Source organism: Pseudoliparis swirei, chromosome 7 (genome assembly GCF_029220125.1).
Source record: "Pseudoliparis swirei isolate HS2019 ecotype Mariana Trench chromosome 7, NWPU_hadal_v1, whole genome shotgun sequence".
Classification (NCBI taxonomy): domain Eukaryota; kingdom Metazoa; phylum Chordata; class Actinopteri; order Perciformes; family Liparidae; genus Pseudoliparis; species Pseudoliparis swirei.
Window position 1 is genome coordinate 14,432,000 of NC_079394.1, and position 24,013 is coordinate 14,456,012.

At 43.1% G+C, this 24,013-nt stretch overlaps 3 protein-coding genes across 3 annotated transcripts in view; 1 reads left to right on the forward strand and 2 right to left on the reverse strand.

Annotated features, from left to right (window-relative positions):
• Nucleotides 1-24,013, forward strand: part of prdm6 (PR domain containing 6) — a 58,979-nt gene that overhangs the window by 13,184 nt on the left and 21,782 nt on the right. Inside the window, exon 6 of the mRNA XM_056417930.1 lies at nt 21,001-21,125. Coding sequence (XP_056273905.1) covers nt 21,001-21,125 — 125 coding nt within the window. The remainder of the gene's footprint in view (nt 1-21,000; nt 21,126-24,013) is intronic.
• LOC130197219 (GTPase IMAP family member 8-like) lies at nt 765-10,559 on the reverse strand. Its single transcript, XM_056419788.1, has 3 exons — nt 10,470-10,559; nt 10,148-10,205; nt 765-5,387 (listed from the first exon to the last, which is right to left on the reverse strand). Exons 2-3 carry the CDS (start codon nt 10,158-10,160, stop codon nt 2,629-2,631), a joined length of 2,772 nt encoding a protein of 923 aa, XP_056275763.1. The 5' UTR covers nt 10,161-10,205; nt 10,470-10,559; the 3' UTR covers nt 765-2,628.
• LOC130196566 (GTPase IMAP family member 8-like) lies at nt 12,839-15,208 on the reverse strand. The gene is made up of 3 exons (XM_056418822.1): nt 14,547-15,208; nt 13,712-14,411; nt 12,839-13,570 (listed from the first exon to the last, which is right to left on the reverse strand). The coding sequence occupies exons 1-3, from the start codon at nt 15,206-15,208 to the stop codon at nt 12,839-12,841; spliced, it is 2,094 nt and encodes a 697-aa protein (XP_056274797.1).

Consider the following 24,013-nt stretch of genomic DNA (forward strand, 5'->3'; position numbering starts at 1 on the left):
ATATAGAATAATGTGCTTTAGTGATGATTTAGTAATAGCTACATGGACTCTGTGCTCACCAGGGGAAAACCTTCCTGGATGCTCATAAAGCAGAGTAATGGCTGAGAAAGCCTTTATTGATCTTTATGATGGAGGTATAATAAACATGATAAACACACGATGATGGAAATGAAAGTAAGAAAACTGCATTTATATTTCACCTCAGAGTCCACAAACAAACCAGCTGACTGGGTTCATCGCTCTTGGTGATGATCATATGCAACACATAATCTCTCATGTAGAAGTACAGCGTAGTGCCAAAGGAAAGCTCGGTGGGAGAAACAAAGGAAACGGGTCCGACGGGTCCACAGTAGGAAGTGAACGACAGGAAGGAGCTGCCAGATTCCAAGATGATGATGAAATGTGACACAATAACAGAGATGTTGTTAAGCTCCTCCCACATACAGCATAGATGTTGTTAAGCTCCTCCCATTTACAACAAATATGTTGTGTAAGCTCCTCTCACATACAACATAGATGTTGTTAAGCTCCCCCAACATTATGAGCATTAATTACATTTAAATAATTAGATTACGCACATGTTTTACATTATGAGCTTTAATTACATTTAATTAATTAGATTTTGCACATTTACTACATTATGAGCATTAATTACATTGTAATAATTAGATTATTACACACTTATTACATTATGAATTGTGTTAACTATACTCGTGGTTTTTCCTACATTTGCTCTTTGAGAAAAGATGTGAGACACAAACAGAAAGATTAAAAATGTAATTTATTAATCATTGAAGTTTGTTTACAAGAAACAAAAAAATCATATTTACGTAAGAAACTTTCTGAATGACTAAATAAGACCTTTGCTTTCATAAGATGTGATAATAACAACCAAATAAAATAAAAATATTATCACAGTGCAAACTTTAAATTTTAGGTGGTACATGTTAAGACATATTTCCACTTCCTGCCACTAAAAATCATAAACTTTTTATCCACCACTCCAAATTTCATCTTTTTTAAAATCTATGCACCAAATGAAGAATTTAATTAAATTTATATATTCATAAGCACAACACACATTAATCAACATTAATAACATTTAAATGTGCTAATTTTCGTCCTTTTTAATTCTATGTAAAGAATGATGTCGTTCAATGTTTGATATATATACTTACACTGGGAAATATGACATGCATGGTATATACCAAATATATATACATATATATATATATGTATATATATGTATAACTATATATATATATATATATTTACCAATTAATTTAAATTCATGCTTCAAAGAAACAAAACATTGCGATGCACTTGGTGGTTTAAGTTCCTGATCGTTTCGGACGTAGCCGTCATTGGTTTTGACAAACTGAGGGAGCAGACCCCCCCTGCTGGTTATCGGTTATAATCCTGTGGTGTGTGGATCAATCCGCCTGTCGCTAAACGTACTAAACGAGTGTTTCTGTTGTGACTTTCACCCAACACGTAATATATATATATGTATATATATATAGATATATATACATATATATATAACCTTATATATACTTCCTTATATATATATATATATTAGGGCTGTCAATCGATTCAAAAAAATTAAGTAATTAATCGCACATTTTGAAATTCATTAATCGCGTATAATTGCGATTAATGCATTTTTTCTTCTTCTTCTTTTTAAAGACAAAACTTCACACTGTGTTTTCAAAGAGGCTCCTACATATAAAATGCCTGCGAGGTATTTTATATCGTGGATGATAAATTGTTTCTTCAGTGAAACATCCAGATTAGTAAAACAAGGTGTACTTGAGACCCCATTGGTCCTGTCATCTTTAACACTGAACAGCAGCAGAACCAGTGGCCTTGGTAAACTGACTGACATTCAAATATGTCACGTTTACCCTCTGGAGTCGGGCTCATTTTCTCCATTTTACATTTTTTTTTTTATTCACCTTTGAAAGGCGTTTGCATATGACACATCCCCATTCCCCACGTGTTATACATCAAACATTCCAGAACAATCTCAGCTCACTATCATGAGGCTCATTGTCCTCGCGCCGTGTTCTCTGTCCTCTGACTGACAGGTTGCTAATGAGCCTCACCTGTGTGGTGGGAGGTCCTTTGTCATTTACTGAGTGTTCATTGGTTGTTTTTTCGCAAATTGTTGACAGACAAATGGATTGACAAATCACGGTGAAGGTTTCGTGTGACGAGTCTTTCCGCGCCGCGTCATCCGACACGTCGCCCCTCTGTGTCTCTGTGGGTCGGAGGAGCAGACGGGAGGAAGGAGGCGCAGGAGGAAACCCGACTGATTCATCCAGGAGTTTAAACTGATTTCTGTTCCGTATTTTCGCGGAGAAATAGTTGTTTTAAATAACGGAAACAGTGTCAAACCGCACTGCCGCGGTTTGACACTCAGAGGAGTGTAAAAACGTCAACGCACACCGGAAGTAAACAAAGTTCCGTTAAAATATTTTAGTGCGTTAATCGCGGCCAAATTAATCGCATAGATTAACGCGTTAACGCTGACAGCCCTAATATATATATATATATATATATATATATATATATATATAAAATAGGAAACAGAAGAATGCATCTTGTGTTACGTCCCACCGCCGCTCATAAAACGGGGCAGTTCCTTCTCCGGCCTTTCTTCACATGCTCTTGTATCCACTGGTTCTGTTCCTCCTCGTGCTTCGCCTTCAGCTCACCGATGTGCTCGTGCATGTGTTCTCCGTTGGGCGGCCGTAGCGTGCCGATCATCTTGTTGCATTCGTCATCCTGTTTCCGGAGCAGCCGGTCGAAGTCCCTCCGGTACGACTTGTGTTTGCACAGCTGCTGCACCAGCAGCTCGTTGTGCTTCTGGTGGCGCTCCTTCAGGTGCTCCATGTCCTTGCCGTGCTTCTCCGTCAGGGCTTCGAAGTTGTCGGCGTACATCTGCCTGAAGTCGTTGAAGTCTTCCGCCTGCCGCCTGGCGTCCTCCTCGTGTTTGTTTTGGATCACCGTCAGATTCCTCATCAGTGTCTCTTGCAGTTTCTTTAATTCCGTCTCTTCTTTCTCCCTCCGGAGTCGATCCTCCTTTCTCTGCCTCTCCTGCTGGAGCTTCTCGTGTTCGTACTCCTCCTTGAGCCTCTGCAGCTGTGCTTGCTCCTCCAGTCGCCTCCGTTGGTCCTCCTTGCATTGGTTCTCCCACCTCTCACTGCGCTCCTTCTCCCAGATCCGCCTCCTCTCCTCGCCGCTCTCCGCCTGCGCTTTGCTGGTGGCTTCCAGACTTTGTTTCCACTGCTTCTGTTGGATTTCGTCCTGCATCTTCGTCTCCCTTCCCTGGGCTCTCCTCTCCGCTTGGTCCCTCTCCATCTTCTCCTGCTCCAGCTTAATTTGCTCCGCCTTCATCTGGATGAGTTTGGTCTTCAGCTCTCCCTCTCGTTCGGTTTTGGTGGCTTGTTCGGTCAGTTTCTTCTGCTTGGCCTGAATGACTTCGATGTGTTTATTTTCAAAGTCCGTCTTCTCTCTCTCGATCTCTCCCTCTTTTCCTTTCAGGATCCTCTTCATTTCCTTCTGTATGGCTGCCTCGGCTTCTTGGAACATGTTGGAGGTGTAGCAGTCGCCGCCGTTCTTCTTCACCATGGAGTCGATTTTGCTCAGGAGCTCTCTGACCGAATCGATATTGTGTTGTTTGTTGTTGAAAACCTGGTATCTTCCTCCGCAGTCATCCAGGAGCTTTCCAACAAAGCCTTCGCTGTCTTCCTGCATGTAGCTGTTGAAGGATTTGCCTTGAAGGTCGTCTCCTCTGGTGAATATGACGATGATGTAGTCCTCCGACTTCTTTCCGAAGAACCCCTTGATGAGCTCCACGGTGTCTTTCTCCTCTTGCGTCAAGCGGCCGACCTGCAGCACCAGCAGGAACACGTGAGGGCCGGGGGCCAACATGGTGACGCACTTCACCAGCTCCTGCTTCACCTCCTCGTTGGACAGGGTGGTGTCGAACAAGCCGGGGGTGTCGACTATTGCAACGGGACGTCCTTCGATCTCCCCGGTTTCTTTGTGGCAAAACTCTGTCACCGACCTTGGGCTGGCTTTAGATTTGAAGCACGCTTTGCCCAAAATAGTGTTCGCACTGGCGCTCTTTCCTGAACCGGTCTTCCCAATCAGGACTATCCTGAGGCACTCTCTGTTTGCGTGTTCATCGACGTTCCTCCTCAGTGCAGGTTTTGGCCTCGCAGCCTCACCCGCCCGGGGCTTGGCCATCATTTCCTGTGTGAAACCTCTGGATGTGCCGGCTGTCATCTTCTCGACAGCGTGCAACACATTGGAGACCTGCAGCTGGTTTCTGAGGTCCGAGACGACGTGTCGATCTCCACAGCTTCGGCAGAGGTCCCGGAAGTGCGTACTCTCCTTCAGGCACTTCAGGACGGCGGCAGAATGAGGATCTGAGTCGACAGTGATCAGGATCACGGTGAAGTCATTCACGCTAGACGTGAAAGTGTCCTGGATGGTCTCCAACTCTTTCTGGTCTTCCTCATTTTGGGACCCTAGAGGTAAGACCAGGATGAAGGCATGGACGCCTTCAGGTTCACACAGGGAGATACACCTCAGGGATTCCTCCATCACTTCCTCCTGAGGCTTCCCAAACAAGGCAGGCAGCTCCACCAGAGAAACCCGACGTCCATCCACCTCTCCCTGGTGTTGAAGACACTGTGAGGAGTCGACAGGCGGATCAATCTGTCGTTGTCCCAGAATGGCTCTGGCCGTTGAGGTCTTCCAGGCTCCATGTCGCCCACACAACACCAGGTTCAGGGGAGGCTTGGATGTTACGGATGCTGCTTTGGGATCAGACTCTTCAATACAGTTCAGATGACCTCCTCTGTTGTCTTTAACGATATTCTGCATCTTTCCAATCAGTTCTTTATAATCACAATCCGCGAGACCTTTTTCCTCCAAGTCGAAGACGTGATGCCTCCGGCTGCAGCTTCGGATGACTTGGTCCGCAGACGTGCTGCATGCCTCTTCCTTCTGCTCCCTGACGACCATCGAGTATTCAAAGGCATCCGGACCAAAGAAGCTCAGGACAAACTCCCATTTCCGTCTGTCCTCTTCGTTGAAATCCTCCGGCCTCGCCAGCAGCAGGAGGACGTTTGGCCCCGGAGGACAAAGAGCGACGCAGGTTCTCATCTCGTGTCTCACGCGGTCCTCCGGCAGACTGAAGATGTCTGAGGTGCTCACCACCTTGAGTTGCGTGCCCCTCCATTCTCCAGCGGCGCAGGTGTGTTGCTTTGTCACTTTCTGATACAGACCCTCCCTTTCCCTGGTGATGAAGTCACTCAGTCTTGTTTTGTCAATTGGTCTCTTTCCAAACACCAATATCCTGAGTTCAGATGCTGCAACACAACAAACGCCAATGCATTACAAAATATCTATATACATATCTAATACATTATTTTATATTACAAGAGCTAATTTTTATCATTTCACTTTTGCATCTGAAGAGAAAAAAAGAGTAATTACAAATAAAGTGTGTATGTTCACTATTTGACATACACACTTTTTAAAAAATTGCTCTTTTTTTCTCTTGGCATTGAATCACGAACAGAAGCTAAACAAATGTAAAGATACATTCGCTAAATGAAATAGAAAAATCCTCAAGGAAATATTTTAACAGCATGAGATCTATAGCTTTTATATACGATAGTGAACTAATTGTTTTGCCCAGAAATTATTAAAATGTATTAATATCATGGGGATTTAGATAAGAAGAATTGTCAAAGTGTATTTCTTTACAGATAATATTCTACTGTTCGCTGTAAAATAGCAAATAATAATAATAATAATAATTTAGACTTCTACACAAAGATGCTTTACAGGGGACAAGAGACAAACAGAACAAAACAAAAGAAAGCAGACAAAACAAACAAACAGGAAATATGGAACAATAAGAAAGGAAAGCAAACTGGAGAAGCTATATGGGTGGTATTGGGGGCAAGGGGTTAGCAGGTAAAAGCGATTTGGAAGAGGTGTGTTTTGAGGGCTTGCTTAAATAAAGGTAGGGTGGGAGCCTGACGGATGTGGATGGGGAGAGCGTTCCAGAGGGGGGGGGGGGTGCAGCTGCTGAGATGGCGCGGTCACCCCAGGTCCGACGCTTGGTCCTGATGATCTTCAGAGTGTTTGTGCCGGCGGACCTGAGGCAACGAGTTGGAGCGTGGAGGGGGAGGAGGTCTGAAAGATAGGGAGGGGCCATGTTGTTTAGGGCTTTGTAGGTGATGAGTAGTAGTTTGAAGTATATCCTGTACTTGACCGGGAGCCAGTGGAGGCGGTGTAGGACCGGGGTGATGTGTTCGTAGCGTCGGGTGGAGGTGAGCAGTCGGGCGGCAGAGTTCTGGACATATTGGAGTTTATTGATGATTTTGTTGGGGGAGCCGTAGAGGATGCTGTTGCAGTAATCTAGTCTGGATGTTATGAGGGCGTGGATGAGGATTACAGTGGTGGCAGGGGACAGGGAGGGCCGGAGGCGTGCAATGTTCCTCAGATGAAAGAAGGCTGTTTTTGTGACATGGTTGGCATGGGGGAGGAAAGAGAGGGTGGGGTCGAGAATGATGCCGAGGTTGCGGACCTGGGTGGAAGGATTGACGATGGAGCCATCGATATTGAGAGAGAAGGTCTGGGCGGAGCGGGTGAGGGAGTTATGGCCGATGATGAGTATTTCAGATTGGTTGCAGTTGAGTTTCAGAAAGCTCTGTTGCATCCATGATTTTATTTCAGTGAGACAGGTGGTAAGAGTGGAGTGGGTGTAGGGCTGCAACAACGAATCGATAAAATCGATAAAAATCGATTATTAAAATAGTTGGCAACGAATTTCATTATCGATTTGTTGTGTCGCGCGATTATTACGGCACTCAATAAGTCGCGAAGTCTTAAAAAAAGTTGAGTTGAGCGCAAAGCGGCACAGGAGAAACAAGAGCGGGGCGGAGTGAGAGGACAGACCATAATGCTGCGTTGTGAGAGCCAATCAGCGCTGAGCTGCTCCGCTGTTGATGAATCTAATTGGCTGCTGCTGCTCTCGTGGCGCTGGAAGCGGAAGTCATTCACGTCGTCGGAGACATTCACGGAGCTAAGTACGCCTACGGGTGACGTTATGAACCCAGACACCAGGGCGCTACATGTTACGATGTGTGTGGCATTTCCACAAGAAGTATAATGTAGAAAACGTGGTTATTTATTCCGTGGCGGATGGCGGAAAATATTTTTCCACGGAGAAAGGCAACGGAGATAAGCCCCGCCCCCTCACCGACAACGTATGATGCGTTTAACCCACAAATAGCCAACTCAGGAGAGTAAACCGCTGTCAGTCTGTTTGTGACGGGTCCATCCACATGCTGACCAGTGGATCTCCAGGACCTTTCCATGACTTTAAACCAAATGTCCATGATTAAACATTTTGTGAGAACTCTGTCTATACGTGACAAAGTGAGAAGATGTTGTATTTAAACTAACAATGAGAATTCCAAAGCATACAGTATATATTCTGTGTAAATTAACATTTGAATATAACACATTTGCATTACTTTTCCAAATATTTTGGGATTTTATTTTTTTCAATTACTTTTCTAGACCTGCAAATAGACATTTGAAAATGCCATGACTTTTCCAGGTTTTCCATGACCGTACGGACCCTGTTTTGAATAAAGGGTTGAAAATTAAATTTTTTTGTTTTTTTATCCGATTAATCGATTAATCGAAAAAATAATCAACCGATTAATCGATTATCAAAATAATCATTAGATGCAGCCCGAAGTGGGTGACTGAGGTGATGGTTTGATAAGAGGTAGAGTTGGGTGTCGTCAGCGTAGCAGTGGAAATTTAGACCATGACGACGGATGATTTGTCCAAGGGGAAAGATGTGGATGATGAAGAGGAGGGGACCGAGCACGGAACATTGAGGGACACCGTGAGAGACAGGGGAGGTGGAGGATTTACAGTTGTCCAGACCAGGTTTTTTCAGCACAGGGGTGACAGCAGCAAGCTTAAGTAGGGGGATGGGGGGGGGAGGTATGAGACCAGAGGAGAGTGAGGAGTTGATGATGTGTGTGATGAGAAGGGAGCGTGAGGGGAGGCAGGCCTTGACTAAGGAAGAGGGGATGGGGTCGAGGGCACAGGTGGAGGTCTTCATGCTGGAGATAATGGTGGAGAGGTCCGTTTTAGTGATTGAACTGAAGGATGAGAGTCAGTGGATTGGAGGTGGGGGAGGGTCATGTTGAGGGCTGGGGGGAGAGGTAGTGGAGGAGGAGGAGGCAGCCAGCTGGTTGTGTATTTGGATGATTTTGTTATTGAAGAACGATAGAAATGAGTTGCATTTGCTGGTGGTGAAGGAGGTAGAGATGGTGTCCATGGGTTTGAGGAGTTTGTTGATGGTGGAGAACAGCATTTTGGGGTTGTGGGAGCCGGATTGAATGATGGAGGAATAGTGAGAGGAGCGAGCGGCGTTGAGGGCATCTTTGTATTTTTGTTGGTGGAGTTTGTAGGCATCCAGGTAAACAGTGAGTGCAGTTTTCTTTGAAAGGCGGTCCAGTCGACGGCCCTGTACTTTGAGGCGGCGGAGTTAGTCAGTGTACCAGGGGGCGGAATGGGTGAAGGAGACAATCTTGGATTTTTTTGGGGGCGATGAGGCCAAGACAGGAGGAGAGTGCATGATTATAGTAATTGACCAAGACAGTGGGGGAGGCAGAGGCAGAGACGATGGCAGCCAAGGAGGAGGAGAGCGAGGGGAGGTTGATGGATTTGATATTCCGGAATGTTCTGGTGCGGCACTGCTTCACATGGGGGATGGGGATGTCGATGTCCAGGGTGATAGCCAGGTGGTCAGATATGGTGAGGTCAATGCTGGTTAGATTTGAGATGCTAATGCTGGAGGTGCCGACCATGTCAAGTGTATGTCCTTTTTTCTGGGTGGGAAAGTCGACATGTTGGGTGATGTTAAAATAGTTGAAGATGTCCAGGAGTTCTGTGGTGCTTGTGGAGTCAGATGAGTCGACGTGTATATTGAAGTCACCGAGTAGCAGGATGGATGGAGAGATGGTGCAGAGTTGTGTGAGGAATTCAGACAGATCAGAGGGAAAAGCAGGATTAGGTTTTGGGGGGCGATAAATGACTGCAGTAACCAGGAGTTTGGGACCAGACAGTTTAAAAACAAGGTGTTCAAATGAGGATGGAGCTGGGATGGTTATTGCAGTTGCAGTCTTTTCGCAGGATTGTCGCTATTCCACCACCACGCCCATGGAGGCGTGGCTTGTCAATGTATGAATATCCAGGGGGAGTGGTTTGGTTTAATGAGAAATAGTCTTGTGGGTTTTGCCATGTTTCAGTTAGACAGAGAAAATCCAGATTATTGTCCGTTATGAATTCATTGAATAAGAGGCCCTTGTTGTTTAGGGAACGGGTGTTGAACAGAGCAATCTTGAGGTGTGGGTGAACTTTGACATGCAAGCTATCTGTTCGTGGCAGTGGAGAGCAGGTGCGACAGGTAGCAAACAAAAACAACGCAAGAAAAAGAGAGATAGTGTATACGTAAATTGGGAGAAGGTAAAACAAATAAAAACTAAAAACGGTCCAGACGGAGCGGCGTTAAATTCGCCAGCGTCCCCCTCTGTCAAATCAGCAATGAAATCCCTCTTCAGTAGCTTCTACTCTTGAGTTTATACAATAGTTTCTTTTCTAGTTTCACATCAAGAGAAACCTGTAAACTCTAGTTTTCAGATTGTCTAATCGTATCACACAACTTTGTTTTTGGTCTAAAATAAAAGAGGATAATTGACTTAAAATCTACGTGAATCAATTCGTTCAGCTTTTTAAGGGCCGGAACATCCTCAACCTGCAGATGCACAGCCACGAACATCTGGATCCAAAGTCTTCAGGAGAGTTTTAAACAACTGTTTGTTAAGAATCCATCAGGCAACAAGTGACTGACAGCTCTCATGTCTTTAGCGTCAACATTAAGAGCAAAGCCAAGAGAAAGAACAACGTTATGCAACAGGGCCAAGAGCATTCCACCTCCCTGCTGGCCCGGGGCCACTCGCACCTCCTTGTGTGGCATCTTGCTGGCTTCCAGTGATGAAACTTTCATTCTATCGCTTTCAAACAGACTCACCGAATGCCGGCATTGTGTCTCTTCAGCTCGGTGGGAGACACTCAAACAAAGTGTGTATCTGCAAAAGAATTACAAGTTCAACAAGTGTATTTTAGAGAAAGTGTCAATGAAGGAAATAGTTGAACTGATTTCTAGTTTTCTGTCATTCATCTTCTCTCATTTCCTCAATTCAGTTTACTTTCTATAGCTCAAAATCACAAATCACAACCTCCCCTCAGAGGCCTTTACAATCTGTACACATAGGACATCCCTAACCTTTGACCTCACATCGGATCAGGAAAAACTCCCCAAGAAATCCACATACTAAACGTTGTGCTCTTACCTGAAGTTGCCGTGTCGTTTATTTCTCAGCCGGCTGAGGATTAGAAATCCACAGATTTCAATGAATTTATCCGGGGACTTTCTGTGGTCCGTTTATTCTCCTCTTCTATTCCGACACACGTTTCTTCAGTAGTTGCATGTATTCTCTGGCCGTCTACTCACCGGGTGGAAGCGTTGCGGTGTAAATGTTCCTGAGAACGCGGAGGAGTCCCAGACTGAGCCTGAACTTCACTCAACAACCTTTTTGATTCGCCGACTGAGGAACGACGAGAATGACTCAACAACCGGTTCTTCGGAACGGGAAATAGGGCCTCGCCTTCATTTTTTTTTTTATTCCTTCAAGGTCACCGTGACCTTACATTCACAAGAATGAGACAGAAGTGAGGTCACAATCACCTTGACCTTTGACCACAGAAATTCATTAGTTATTTTCTGAATCCAGGTAAAACTATTTTTCTGCCAAATTTGAAGGAATCCCCGTTTCATCAGATTTAATTTTCACGAGATCGGGTCGCACAGAACGTACAGACAGACGGTGAAACTAAAATACAACGTGGAGGCACAAAAACAAGAGAATAAAATAAATATAGATCTACATTAAAAGGCCAAGTGGCATTAAATATCTCTACAACGTGCAAAGCAAACATGCACAAAACAAACCACAAGGAACTTGTGTGTGCAGTAACCATTGGACAGGAAGTGGACTGTGATGAGATTCCCTCTAATTATGGACCTCTTGGGGAAGTTTTAAAAGATATTTACAGAATTGCCCTGCTGACGGGAACAGGAGTGGATTTCTGTCAAGAGGAAATCAAAAGTGAAAGTTGTGGAATTTTGTGACTAAAATGCGAGTGAATCATCTTCATTGTTTAATTCCTGGAAGGCATGAAGAGGGTGTCGGCCTCGTACCATCTGCAGCTTTACATAATGTTATTGTTGTTTTTTACCTTATGAAGCGCAACACAAATAAAATGTATTATTAAATTATATGTATTATTACTATTATTATTATAATAATTATTAGCATTATTAATAGTATTATTATTCTAATTTTAGTATGTCATTACAGCTTTATTCATTGGTTTATAACTTGTAAAGCACAATACATCTCAAATGTATTATTATATATATGTTATTATTATAATCAGAATAATTATAATTATTATTGTTATTATTGTTATTTTACTATTATTATTATTATTATTTCATTACAGCTATATTATTATTTGTTTAGCTTTTAAAGTTTAATACAAATAAAAGGTACTATTATATATATTATATTATTATAATTAGAATAATAAGAATAACTAATATTATAATTATTAATATGTATCATTCTTATTTTGTCATGAAAGCTGTATTAATTGTTTTTTAGATCATTTTCATCCGTGGTGTTTAAAATATATATATTTTGAACATTATGGTTTTAATGATGTGCCTTTTCTTTTGTCAAACATTGTTTATTAATTAAACAATTGTTTGTGAAGCACTTCTGGATGCGCGTTGGCATGAAAGGTTCAGCTGTTTAATAAGCATGCGTGTCTGGGCTGTTCAGGAATGCAGTCAGACAGAAACTGAGTGCATATCTGTGGCACTTTATATTTCACCCATCACACAAATAATATCATAATATCACTTCATGCACTAAACACAATCATAGAAACACAAACACAAAACACTAATATGTTGTGAAGGATGTATTTTTAATATTAGAAAGTAAAACAGGTGTGTAAAAACCACAAAGCAGCCGTGGACCAGGAAACAGGTCCAACTGGTCCAGGACCAGAAAATCTGATTCTTCATGAACAGAAAGATATGATAAGAACTCACTGGAGCAGATTTAAGTTTGTAAAGTTTGCTCACTAGAAGCAAGGCGGTATCTTTGCAGATTGGTCACAAATCAACCATATTTATGTAATTATGAAGACACCTGAACAAAAGAATAAGAAAGAAAATAACATTTACGGTGTGATCATGGATGTTTACGTTACATTTCATTACTAAAAAAGAGACATTCCCTGTAAAAACAAACTCTTGTGCCTGTGTGCTTAAAAGTAAAATAATCAACTATCGGTTTAAAAGTTATTGTAGATGATGGTTTAAAACATGCTCCCCTGAACGTTACAGGTAATCAGCTTCTACAAGTCAAAGACAATACGTCTCATTTAGCTAACGCTTTTATCAAAATTGACAGACGGACCAGCTAACCACTGACCCACAGTCACCCCAGACCTTCTGAGGACAAGACTGGATTGTGTTCAGACATCCAATGATACATTTGTTATGTGCAATTATTTCATATCAGATCAACCAGTTTGATAGGAAAACGAATAAAAACAGATTTGCAGCTGAAACTGAGAGACGAGCGTCTCATAGAATGGAGCACCTGTCTCGCATGGCCTTCTCCACGTGAGATTCTACCCACACGTTGATTTCCGCCTCGTGAATCTTTTTCAGGTCGTCGACCTCCTTGTTCAGGTGGTCCATGTTGTTGAGGAACAGCTGCAGCTTCAGCTCCTTCATTTGCTCTTCATGCTTCGTTTTCATTCTCCTGATCTCTCTCTGGTAGACCTTCTTCTTGCTCATGTGTCTGAGCACCAGCTCGTTCTTGTTGTGTTGCTCCATCTTCAGATCCTTCATTTCCTCTTGGTTCTTTTCCATCTGGGCTAAGACCTCCGCGGTGGACCTCTCGCTGAACTCGTAGGATTCTTCGGCTTTCTTTCTGGCCTCTTCGTCTCTCCCTCTGATGTCCTTCCTATTCTTCTCGGAGAGCCTTTTCAGGGCTTCGTATTCCCTCCCCTCATGTTCTCTTCTCATGATCTCTTCTTCTTGGCTCTTCTCCTCTCGCCTCTGTTCTGCTTCTCGATGTCGGTTCTCCCACCACGCCTTCCTCTCCTGCTCCCAAGCCTCTTTTCCTTTCATGGCGGCTTCTCTCGCCTGCAGCAGCAGCAGCCACTCGGCCAGGGTGTTCTGCTCTGAGATGAGTTGTAGTTCTTTTTCCAGAGTTTGAAGATTCTCTTCCCAATTGACTTGTTGGGCGTCGTCCTGCTGTTTCCTTCTTCGCTCTTCCTTCTTCACCCTCTTTGTCTCCCACTCCATTATCTCCAGCTTCTTCATGTGCTCCTCCCTTTCTTTGAATTTCTCCTTTTTTTCTTGGTCAAGCGCTAACATTAGCATATTAATTTCTACCCGATGTTGTCTTTTAATGTCCCCCAGCTGGCTCTCTATCGCCTTTCCTCTGGCTTCCTCGGTTCCTTGGAGGATATCCGAGGTGAAGTAGCCGTCGCCGTTTCTCTTCACCATTGACTCCACCATGGCCAGCAGCTGGCTGACTTGAGAACGATTGTCCTTATTCTGGTTATTGAAGACGTGGTATCTCCCCCCGCATTCAGTTATCAGTTTATTTAAGTTGCCGTCGGAATCATCTGCCAGGTAACTTTCGATTGTTTGGTTGCTAAGGTCGTCTCCTCTGGTGAATAATATGATGATGTGGTCTTTTGACTTCTCGCCAAAAAATTCCTTGATGTGCTCCACGGTGTCGTTCTCCTCTTGTGTGAAGCGACCGACCTGCAGCACCAGAAGGAACACGTGAGGGCCGGGAGTCAACATGGTGAGGCACTTCATCAGCTCCTGTTTGATTTCATCGTTGCTCAGAGTTGTATCGAACAAGCCGGGGGTGTCGACCACAACGATGGGGCGCCCATCGATCTCTCCGACTACTTTCTGGCAACACTTGGTCACTGATAGTTGACCAACTTTGGACACAAAGCACTCTCTGCCAACAATGGTGTTTCCAGTGGCACTCTTTCCACAACCAGTTTTCCCAATCAGCACCATCCTGAGACACTCTCTACTCGGCTCCTTCCCAGTTGATTCTGTTTTCGGCTTCTCTCGAGTGAAGATTGTTCTTGGCTCCTTCCTAGGAGACTCTCTCGCCTCCTTCCTAGTATAATCTGTTTTCCCAAGATGGCTTTGCGGTCTTAGAGACATTGTTCTCGGCCCCATCCTTTGAAACGGTCCCCTCAGATACGTAATACCTGGATGTGTTGATTTTCTTCTACCCTGATTATTTGGAGGCTTGGGAAACATACCTTTGGTGAAGCTTCCGCATCCCACACCTTTCATGTCTTCCACTCTGTGTAAAACGTTGGACACCTGTTGCTTGTCTTCGAGGTCGCAGACCAGATTTTTTCCACCGCAGCAGCCCAGGAAGAGCTCTTTGAAGTCTCTGTTTTCCTGCAGGAACGTCTCTGCGTTTAAAGCGTTGGGATCGGCCTCCACAGTCAGAAGAATCCTGCTAAAAGTATTGACTCCGGAGCCGAAAGTGTTCTGCATGGTCTCCAACTCTTTCTTGTCTTCCAAACTTTGGGCACCCATAGGTATGACCATGAGGAAGGCATGGACACCCTCAGGGTCACACAGGGAGATGCTCCTGAGGGATTCCTCCATCACTTTCTCCTGAGGCTTACCACACAAGGCAGGCAGCTCCACCAGAGAAACCAGACGTCCACCCACCTCTCCCTGGTGTTGAACACACTGTGAGGAGTCGACAGGCGGATAAATCTGTCGTTGGCCCAGAATGGCTCTGGCCGTTGAGGTCTTCCAGGCTCCATGTCGCCCACACAGCACTAAGTTCAGGGAGGGTTTTGCACCCACAGGCAAGACAATCGTATCGGTCTCTCCAGCAAAAGTTAAATACCGTCCCCTGTTGTCATCCACCATGTTCTCAATTTTCTCCATCAGTTCTCGACTATCACAGAGAGGGAAATAATTTTTTACGAAGATCATTTGATGCTGCCTTTGTCCGTATTCCTTGAGGAGTTGATTAACTGAGGAATTCGATTTCCTGTCATGTTCCGTTGTGACGACCATTGCATATTTAAAGGCTTCTGGTCCAAAGAGGTTCATGATGAACTTGATCTTTAGTCGGTCCTGCTCGTTGAACTCTGAGGGCTTCACTAACAGCAGCAGGACGTTGGGTCCGGGGGAGCATTGCGCAACACAAGTCATTAATCGGTGTCTCATGGTGTTCTCTGACATACTGGAGACGTCAGGCGTTTGCAAGACCGTCACGTTTCTTTTCTTCCATTCGCTGGTGACGTGGGTAACTTGCGTGGAATTTTTTGGATGTAAACTATCTGTTTTTCCTGTGATCAGGTTGGTTAGTTTTGTCTTTTCATTTGGACTTTTTCCAATAAGCACAATCCTGAGCTCAGATGCTGTAAAAGAAAAAACGAGAAATTGTCATTTATCTCTTTTTATTGATGACACTAATGAAAACAGGTTTCTTTTTATCGTGTGAAAAGTATTATTCATCGGAGAGAGCAAACGCGTTTCTGTACGAGGCCGATTTTAAATGTATGAAATTTATCGGCAAAATTCAGACAATGTACAGTGACAACTTTTTGTTTTTGCAGACTGGGTTGTTTCAATTGAAAACATCCATTTAAGCCATTACCGATATAAAAACATATATAATGCATTAAAGTAGCATCATGTTACAGCTATGTGTGTGAATAATAAACACATGCTGAAAAGACAATTAAAAACACATTTCTATTGATTTATTTATATTTATATCTATTTATAAGACTATTTCCAAATGGGTGTGGTGATGTGCAACAAGGCTCTAAAGCCGTGTGCAGCCAGCACTCTGGTTGTTCTCCTGCAGGCTTAATAATCATAATCGGCCGGATCATGAATCATGTGCCGTGAATTATCTAAAACATTCGCCCGTCCGTTTCCCCGAAAGACTTAAAAGATTTTCAGCGTAAAAATCTTTATAGTGACTCGCCAGACTTTAACGTGGAAACATTAATTAGTTTCAAACGTCAACAAAACTCCAGACTCTATTTGGCCAAATGGGCATTTTGACAGTTTATGTACTTATTATAAACATTTTGGGTCCGTTTCTGACTTGATATGGTTGTCGAGCAGCAGAATCTTATATTCTTATTTTGCCGTCAGTCCCACAAATTTGACTTGTTACGCTATTGGTGGATCATGTTGATGGAATCCAACAGACTTGTACTTTTTTATTATCAAAGAGCCTGAACGCAACATGATGTCCAATCATCTACTCCATTGGACTCCATGTTATATCTGACCACAATGTTCTCTCCTGCTTCATATGAGCTAATCCCTGCCGGAAGCTAGCTTTGGTTAAACAGGACAACATGGCTGACTGTGTGTCTTTGTGTGTGTCTGAGTGTGTTTGTGTGTGTCTGAGTGTGTCTGAGTGTGCGTGCAGGTCGCCTTAAATACAGAGATGAGAGGAGCGTCTAAAGACCCTCACGGTAACATGTTACAAACACAACAAGCATATCGGTTCCTCAATAACCTCAATAACACATCTCACCACTGGTAATGTTTGCATATATTTATATTGCAACGTCTCGCCCACCACAGCATGTTACTACTTCACATGAGCTCATATCTAAGATGACCAGCATTGCTATATAAAACCTAGCGTCTTCAGATCAATATTTAAACCTTCTGGTTAAGATTAGATTTACATTCAAAAAATATTTAAAGGGACAACAATGTCTTTCAATGTTCCTCATTTTGTGACTCACCAGCTCCTGATTTCGCCATTTTGTGCGGGAGAAGTTTGGCTTCAGTAGCGCGAGGAGAAGTTTGGCTTCAGTAGCGCGAGGTGAAGCCTGTTGGTGTGAAGGAAACATGTTAACTGGATAATCAGTCCGCCTGTAAACTATGTGCCAGTCGCTCATGAGTCATTCAAGTTGGACAAATATCCAAAATATGTGGCTCGAACACGAAGCTGCTGTGTTTGGTTCTCAGCCGTGTATGTGTCTTTAAGGGACTCTGGCAGGAAATGTCAAATATCATAATGCTATAAGACTAAATATATTATGGTATATATGCAACCATGACCCCGCCCCCTTCCACTTTAGTCTAAAATACTGTATGTTCTTGTTTATATTTTTGTAGCTTTTTCTAGTTTATGTTTTTATCAAAGTGATAAAGTGCCTTTGAGTAGCTTTTTAAACCGTTATATGAAAATAATAATTCACATTAATAGAAAAACAACAATTTGGGAGTTTAATCCCTGTTTTATGAAAGTAGGAAAAACAACTGAAAACAAAACCTGCATTAAAAATGTTTTTTAAATATTATATAAATACTGCAATTCAATATTATTATTATTTTGTAATTGTATAGCTAAGACCAACTCTACCAAAAGATCATTCTATTATTTTCGGGTTATGCTGATGTATCATCAGCAAATACACACACAGACACACACACATACATATACCCCCCCCACACACACACACACACACAAACACACACTAATATAGGCCTAGTTTATGTGATAGGAAACTGTTACTACTGTCTTACTTCAGTGGAATATGCAGCATGAAGAGAAATACACGACATATCATTTCTCCACTAAGTTAAAATAAATTCATGTTTTTTCTCATAATAATAAAATAATGATGGCAATAAAGATCATAATAGCCTGATTATAATATTAACAACAACATAGAGAGTCTTTTGTTCAAGTTGCAGGCTCCGTACACACACACACACACACACACATATACAGGACTGTCTCAGAAAATTAGAATATTGTGATAAAGTTCTTTATTTTCTGTAATGCAATTAAAAAAACAAAAATGTCATGCATTCTGGATTCATTACAAATCAACTGAAATATTGCAAGCCTTTTATTCTTTTAATATTGCTGATTATGGCTTACAGCTTAAGAAAACTCTAAAATCCTATCTCATAAAATTTTAATATTTCCTCAGACCAAGTAAAAAAAAAGATTTATAACAGCTGAGTGTTTGTCAAGGCTCAGGAAACCCTTGCAGGTGTTTCGAGTTAATTAGACAATTCAAGTGATTTGTTTAATACCCTACTAGTATACTTTTTCATGATATTCTAATATTTAGAGATAGGATATTTGAGTTTTCTTAACTGTAAGCCATAATCAGCAATATTAAAAGAATAAAAGGCTTGCAATATTTCAGTTGATTCGTAATGAATCCAGAATGCATGACATTTTTGTTTTTTGAATTGCATTACAGAAAATAAAGAACTTCATCACAATATTCTAATTTTCTGAGACAGTCCTGTATATATATATTATACACATTGTTTTACGTCTCCTTCATATTATATTATCTGTTTATTGATTATGCTTTTAATCTGCTCACCGGATAGATTTGCTGCTGTCATCCTCAAAGCGATTCAGTGAAATCACGACTATGTTGTCTTCCAGCAGTCAGGTGTGCCAATGCCGAGTGGGCGGAGCCTGACAAGAAAAGTGCCAAAAGTATGCCAAAGCATGACGGCAATCTCCAGATTGCAGCATCAGTGACAAACAAGCCTGAAGTTAGCCTGACTTGGGTGTTCCCTTGTCGACGGGAATAGGCCTGTGAGCACATTCCTGATCAAGAGGAACCGGTAGAACCCGCCTGATGAAGCCAAAGAAATCAAAACACATTTATTATTTATTATTACGGGAACATCCTCAAGTGTGCCTAGAGCATTGGTCCCCAAACTACGGCCCGCGGGCCATATACGGCCCGCCTCCCCATTTAGACCGGCCCCCTGAACAATATCAGAGACGCGTTCCGATTTATTATTTTTTTCACCTGGCCCGCTGCCGTTGAGATTGCAGTGAGACGCGGAGAAAATGTGAAGTGGTGCTCTTCGCAATAAAACATCTTTGATGGGACGTGCCGCGTCTCGGCCAATCAGCATTCAGATGTCCACAGCGTTTGGGAAGTTAGGTTAGCTTGAATGTTAGTCCGCTACATCTGCTGCTGTCACGCTGCACGGTGTAGCGATGCTAACAAAGTACCCGTACGTTAAAAACGATGTGATTTAGCATATTTTTAGAATCGATACTTCATTAAAAGAGCGATCAGAGCTCACTCGCTGCTTCGCTCCGATAAATGCTGTCTGCGCGCGCATCGCTCAGCCGTGATGCGCGCACACAGGTGAGCACACTCTCACTAGCACCCCCCCCCCCCCCACCCACGGCTGGCCCTCCAGCAGACAGGACAAACATCATGTGGCCCTCTTAGGAAAAAGTTTGGGGACCCCTGGCCTAGAGAAACTTAGACGGGCAGAGAGCGAGCACCTTATTCAAACTCTTCTTTTTGTGCTCCCAAATGTCTTTTTAATGTGTCCTAAATGGTCCTTTTTGTTTTTAAATCTTTTTCCATTCACATATTTTCCTGCCTGGTTGAATAAAAAGTTAAAATCAGCTGTAGGACGATCAGAAACATTGTCTTGGTCATAGTCTCTAGTCAGTGGTTCTCCAATGGGGGTCCTCGTACCACCAGGGGTATGTGAGATGTGTGAATATTTCTTTTTAAATTGAGCATCCATTAAAAAATCCTTTGAAAATATAAAATATTTAATCAAATAAAAGTGAATATTCTCTATTCTCCATTGAATGATGCTGTGTGTTGCTGGTTCGAAGACCCAGTGGGCTCCAAACCCCAGAAGAAGAAGTCCAGCCCGACGTTTCCATCGTTCATATGCAGACACGTCGTGACCCCTGGAGGTGTTCGGGCGGCTTGATTTATGACCTCACTGGATCCAGTTATTATTCAACAGCTGATCTTAAAGCCACTTTTTGCTTTGTGTGAAAACAGAAGAAAGATCAGAGAGCCGCCGGCCGGCCAGCGGGCGTCTTTGTTTTTCCTACCTGGGAGAGCCTGTTGGGGGGTGTTTGATTTGCAGCGCGGCCCCGCCTGCATGTGTATTAAAATCATACGTTTGTTTTAAATACACAGAGCATCTCTCTCTATCCTGGGAGGTCAGCGGGTACGTTTGATTTATAGCCCGGTCCCTCCTGGCTGTGTTTTCACATGGTCCAGCACCACCGCGCCCCCCCCCCCCCCCCCCCCCCCGGTGTGGAAAGAATTAATACACACACACATGCATATACACACACACACACACACACACACACACACACACACACAGTTCAACTCCCTGAACTAACCGCTCTCCTCAGACATGTCTGATCTTCATCTCACTGTTATCAACGGGGGAACGCACGCCGTGCATCATTGGTCATGTCATCGTTGTGTTTCTCGTCAAACTTTGATGAAACGTTTCCGTTCACAAAATGACACTTTTTACATTTTATAAAACAAAAGCAGATGAATAAACATGGAGGAGGAGCTCTGAGTTTTGGAGCGTTTGGGTGACTGGCGGCAATGTGGGGAATTCAAGCTTTGTCTGATGTGTCTGATTTCTGGGCTCCTGCAGCATTCCTAGCAATAATATAAATATTATAATATATATATATATATACAGTATATAAAAGCAATACCTATAACGTAGTGAGGATGGTGATGATGATGATGATGATGTCAGTCTGACGGTTGTGGGTCAAGATGTCGTTTTACATTGTTTATTTATGTTGATTATGTTTTTATTAACTGTGGTTTTTATGAATGTATATTTTTGTTATAAGTTGATAACCATAACCTGAGATCATAACCATAACCTCAGATAATAACCAGGTCCCTTGGCCCCTGCAGGTCCTGTATCTTCTACCGGGCCTGCATGGACATCCCTCGGGGCACCGAGCTGCTGGTCTGGTACAACGACTCCTACACCTCCTTCTTCGGCATCCCGCTACAGTGCGTCGCTCAGGACGAGAACCGTGAGTCACAGGGGTCACCGGGTCACAAGAGTCACAGGGTCATGGGGTCACAGGAGTCATAGGGGTCACAGGGGTTACAGGAGTCACAGGGGTCACTGGGTCACCGGGTCACAGGGGTCAGAGGGGTCACAGGGGTCACAGTGTCACTGGGTCACATGAGTGAGAGGGGTCACAGGAGTCACAGGGGTCACATGAATTTCAGGATTTACCGGGGTCACGGGGGTCACCATGAGTCACAGGGTCACGGGGGTCACAGGGGTCACCGGGCTTTGAACACGGGTCACGGGTTTGATTCCCAGAACAGATCGCTGCCACCGAGCACGCTCTCCTCTACAGGGAATCGAACCCACGGCTCTCTTTGGTTGTCGCTCTGACAGCGTTTAAACTGTCTGATACCTGGAAAGAACAAACAATTTGTTATTATTTACTTCAATCCCCTCTTCCTCTCATCGTCTTCCTCAACAACTCAAACAAACACTTTTTAAAGTATTTGTGATGATTTTATTAGGAAAACATATTCAATGTTTTTTATTTACTTAATTAAATGACAATTATTTGACCTGTAAACACGTCGAAGAAGCTCTTTTGTCTCATTAATCAATATCAATAAACACACTTCAGTCAGAGGGCCTCTGGGATGAGGCGTTCATGTCCTCGTAAAAAGAAAAAGGGATTATTGTGTCTCTCGTCACGAATTCCTTTTTGTTTACACATCCGTCAGTTTTCTGCTCAGCTTGTTTATGTCTTCTCCTTCCAGGCTGTGGCTTTTATTTTTTGGGAGGATTTGACCGACGGCTCAGGGGAGTAGGAGGGGGAGGAGGGGAGGAGGGGGGGGGGGAAGGGAGGAGAAAACAAACTTTGACTCTTTTTTTTGCCGACTGGTTTGTTTCAAGTCAAATCCATCAGATCCATTTAAGTCAGCGCCGACATAAAAACATATTTTATAATGCATTAAAGTAGCATCATGCTACAGCTATATGTCTGAATAATAAACACATGCTGAAAAGACAATTGAAAACACATTCCTATTGATTTATTTATATTAATATCTATTTATAAGGACTCCTTCTAATTGGGTGTGGCTCTAAAGCCGTGAAGCCAGCATTCCTGTTGTTCTTTCTTGGGCGTACTAATCATAATTTCGTACAAAACTTTGTCGGTAAACTCCTCCCACAGCGTTGTCAGCACATGCCTCAAAATACGTACAAGAAAACAAACGTTGGCGTTTCTTTCTTTTTTTTCTTACCAAAGAAAAAAAACACGAAAAAGCATTTTTAATCTGTGAAATCTAAATAAGAGAATTGAATTAGAACTCTCAGTCGCTGATTATAAAATACACAAACTCTACTGCATGACATCACTGGTCACACACACACACACACACACACACACACGCACACACACTTGTTTGTCTCACCACATGAGGACCTGTTGTTTCTGCACATTACTGACAAAACACTTTTTACTCCTGATTTCAACAGAGATATGTATTATTATACTATATATTATTATTCATTATTATAGTATATATTCCATCAGATGAGTTCCATCTGGACAGTTCGTGGTTCTGGATGAACAACGTGGTTCTCTCGTGACTCGACCAGGTCACCACTCTAACGTTATTGTTGTGCCTCCATACGTCGTGTTTACATGAGACGACAATAAGCACGTGTTTAAAGACAAAGTTCAGTTCTGATCTCGGCTCATTCGTTGCAGAAGAAGTCCGTTTTTAAAATAAAAACAACATTTATTAAGAACCTGGAGCACAAAAGAGCCTCGAAGACAGCGAGAGGAAATGTTCCTGAACAACGTGAAGATAATTAAGAGGAATTCTTTCTGGAATCAGACGCAGTTAAAGATTCAGAGAGGGACAGTTCGAGTACACACACACACACACACACACACACACACATCAAAGACACACACACACATACATCAAAGACACACACACACATACATCAAAGACACACACACACACCCTGTGGTTGTTTACTCATGCACGCTCCATCCAATCACAGCGGCCGGCTTGACGCTCCGCAGCCGCCTGACAACAACAACATGTTCATGTCCTCCTCCTCCTCCTCCTTTTCATCTTCCTCTTCCTTCTCCCCCTCCTCTTCCTCTCCCTCTTTCTACCCCTCCTCTTCCCCCTCCTCTTCCTCTTCATTCTCATCCTCCTCCTCCTCTTCCTAACTCCTCCTAGCCATCCTCCTCCTTTGTCTCTCCTCTTGCTAATTTATCTCTCTCTCCTTCTTATCTTCTTTTTTACTCTCTTCCTCATTTGTGTCTCTCCTTCTCTTCCTCATTTGTTTCTCTCCTCCTCTTCCTCCTTTGTCTCTCTCCTAAACTTCCTCCTTCGTCGCTCTCCTCCTCCTCCTCCTTTTATTTTATTTCACCCTCTCCCCCTGTTGTGGTGAGACAACGAGGAGAAAAGAGAGCGAGTTGATGAAGAGCTCAGAGCAGGAGGAAGGAGAGAGGAAACAATGTGTGAGGGAAGGAGAGAAGACAAGGGTCCTTCTCTTTGTATGACCTATTGTTATAATTACCTTTATTGATTCCATGAGGCTTTATGATCTCTGATAACTTCTCCTTATTGATCACGACAGAGCTTCATAATCTAAACAGTAAAGAGGGAGACATATATATATATATATATATATATATATATGAAGTTGCTCCTCTCAATCTGCTCTGAGGTCAGTTTGTATTCATGCCACACACCTCCCGGAGAGGACACGCCCCCTTTTCATGAAGACAGGAAACTGCAACGTTGCAAACATCACCTTCATAACTCTCCCATTCCCATGATGCATTTCTCTCTCCCCAAAACCCGTATTGACGTGCACTCTTTGTGAGACGTTTGTTGCAGAGTGAATTAAGCGTTGGCG

Coding starts and splice junctions, on each gene's coding strand:
- LOC130196566 (XM_056418822.1), bottom strand. CDS start 15,208: ATGGAGAAAATTGAGAACATGGTGGATGACAACAGGGGACGGTATTTA. Junction 14,412..14,546: donor ACCAAAGGTATGTTTCCCAA/GCCTCCAAATAA, acceptor AGATTATACTAG/GAAGGAGGCGAGAGAGTCTC. Junction 13,571..13,711: donor TCCTCCAAGGAACCGAGGAA/GCCAGAGGAAAG, acceptor AAGAAGCTGGAG/ATAATGGAGTGGGAGACAAA.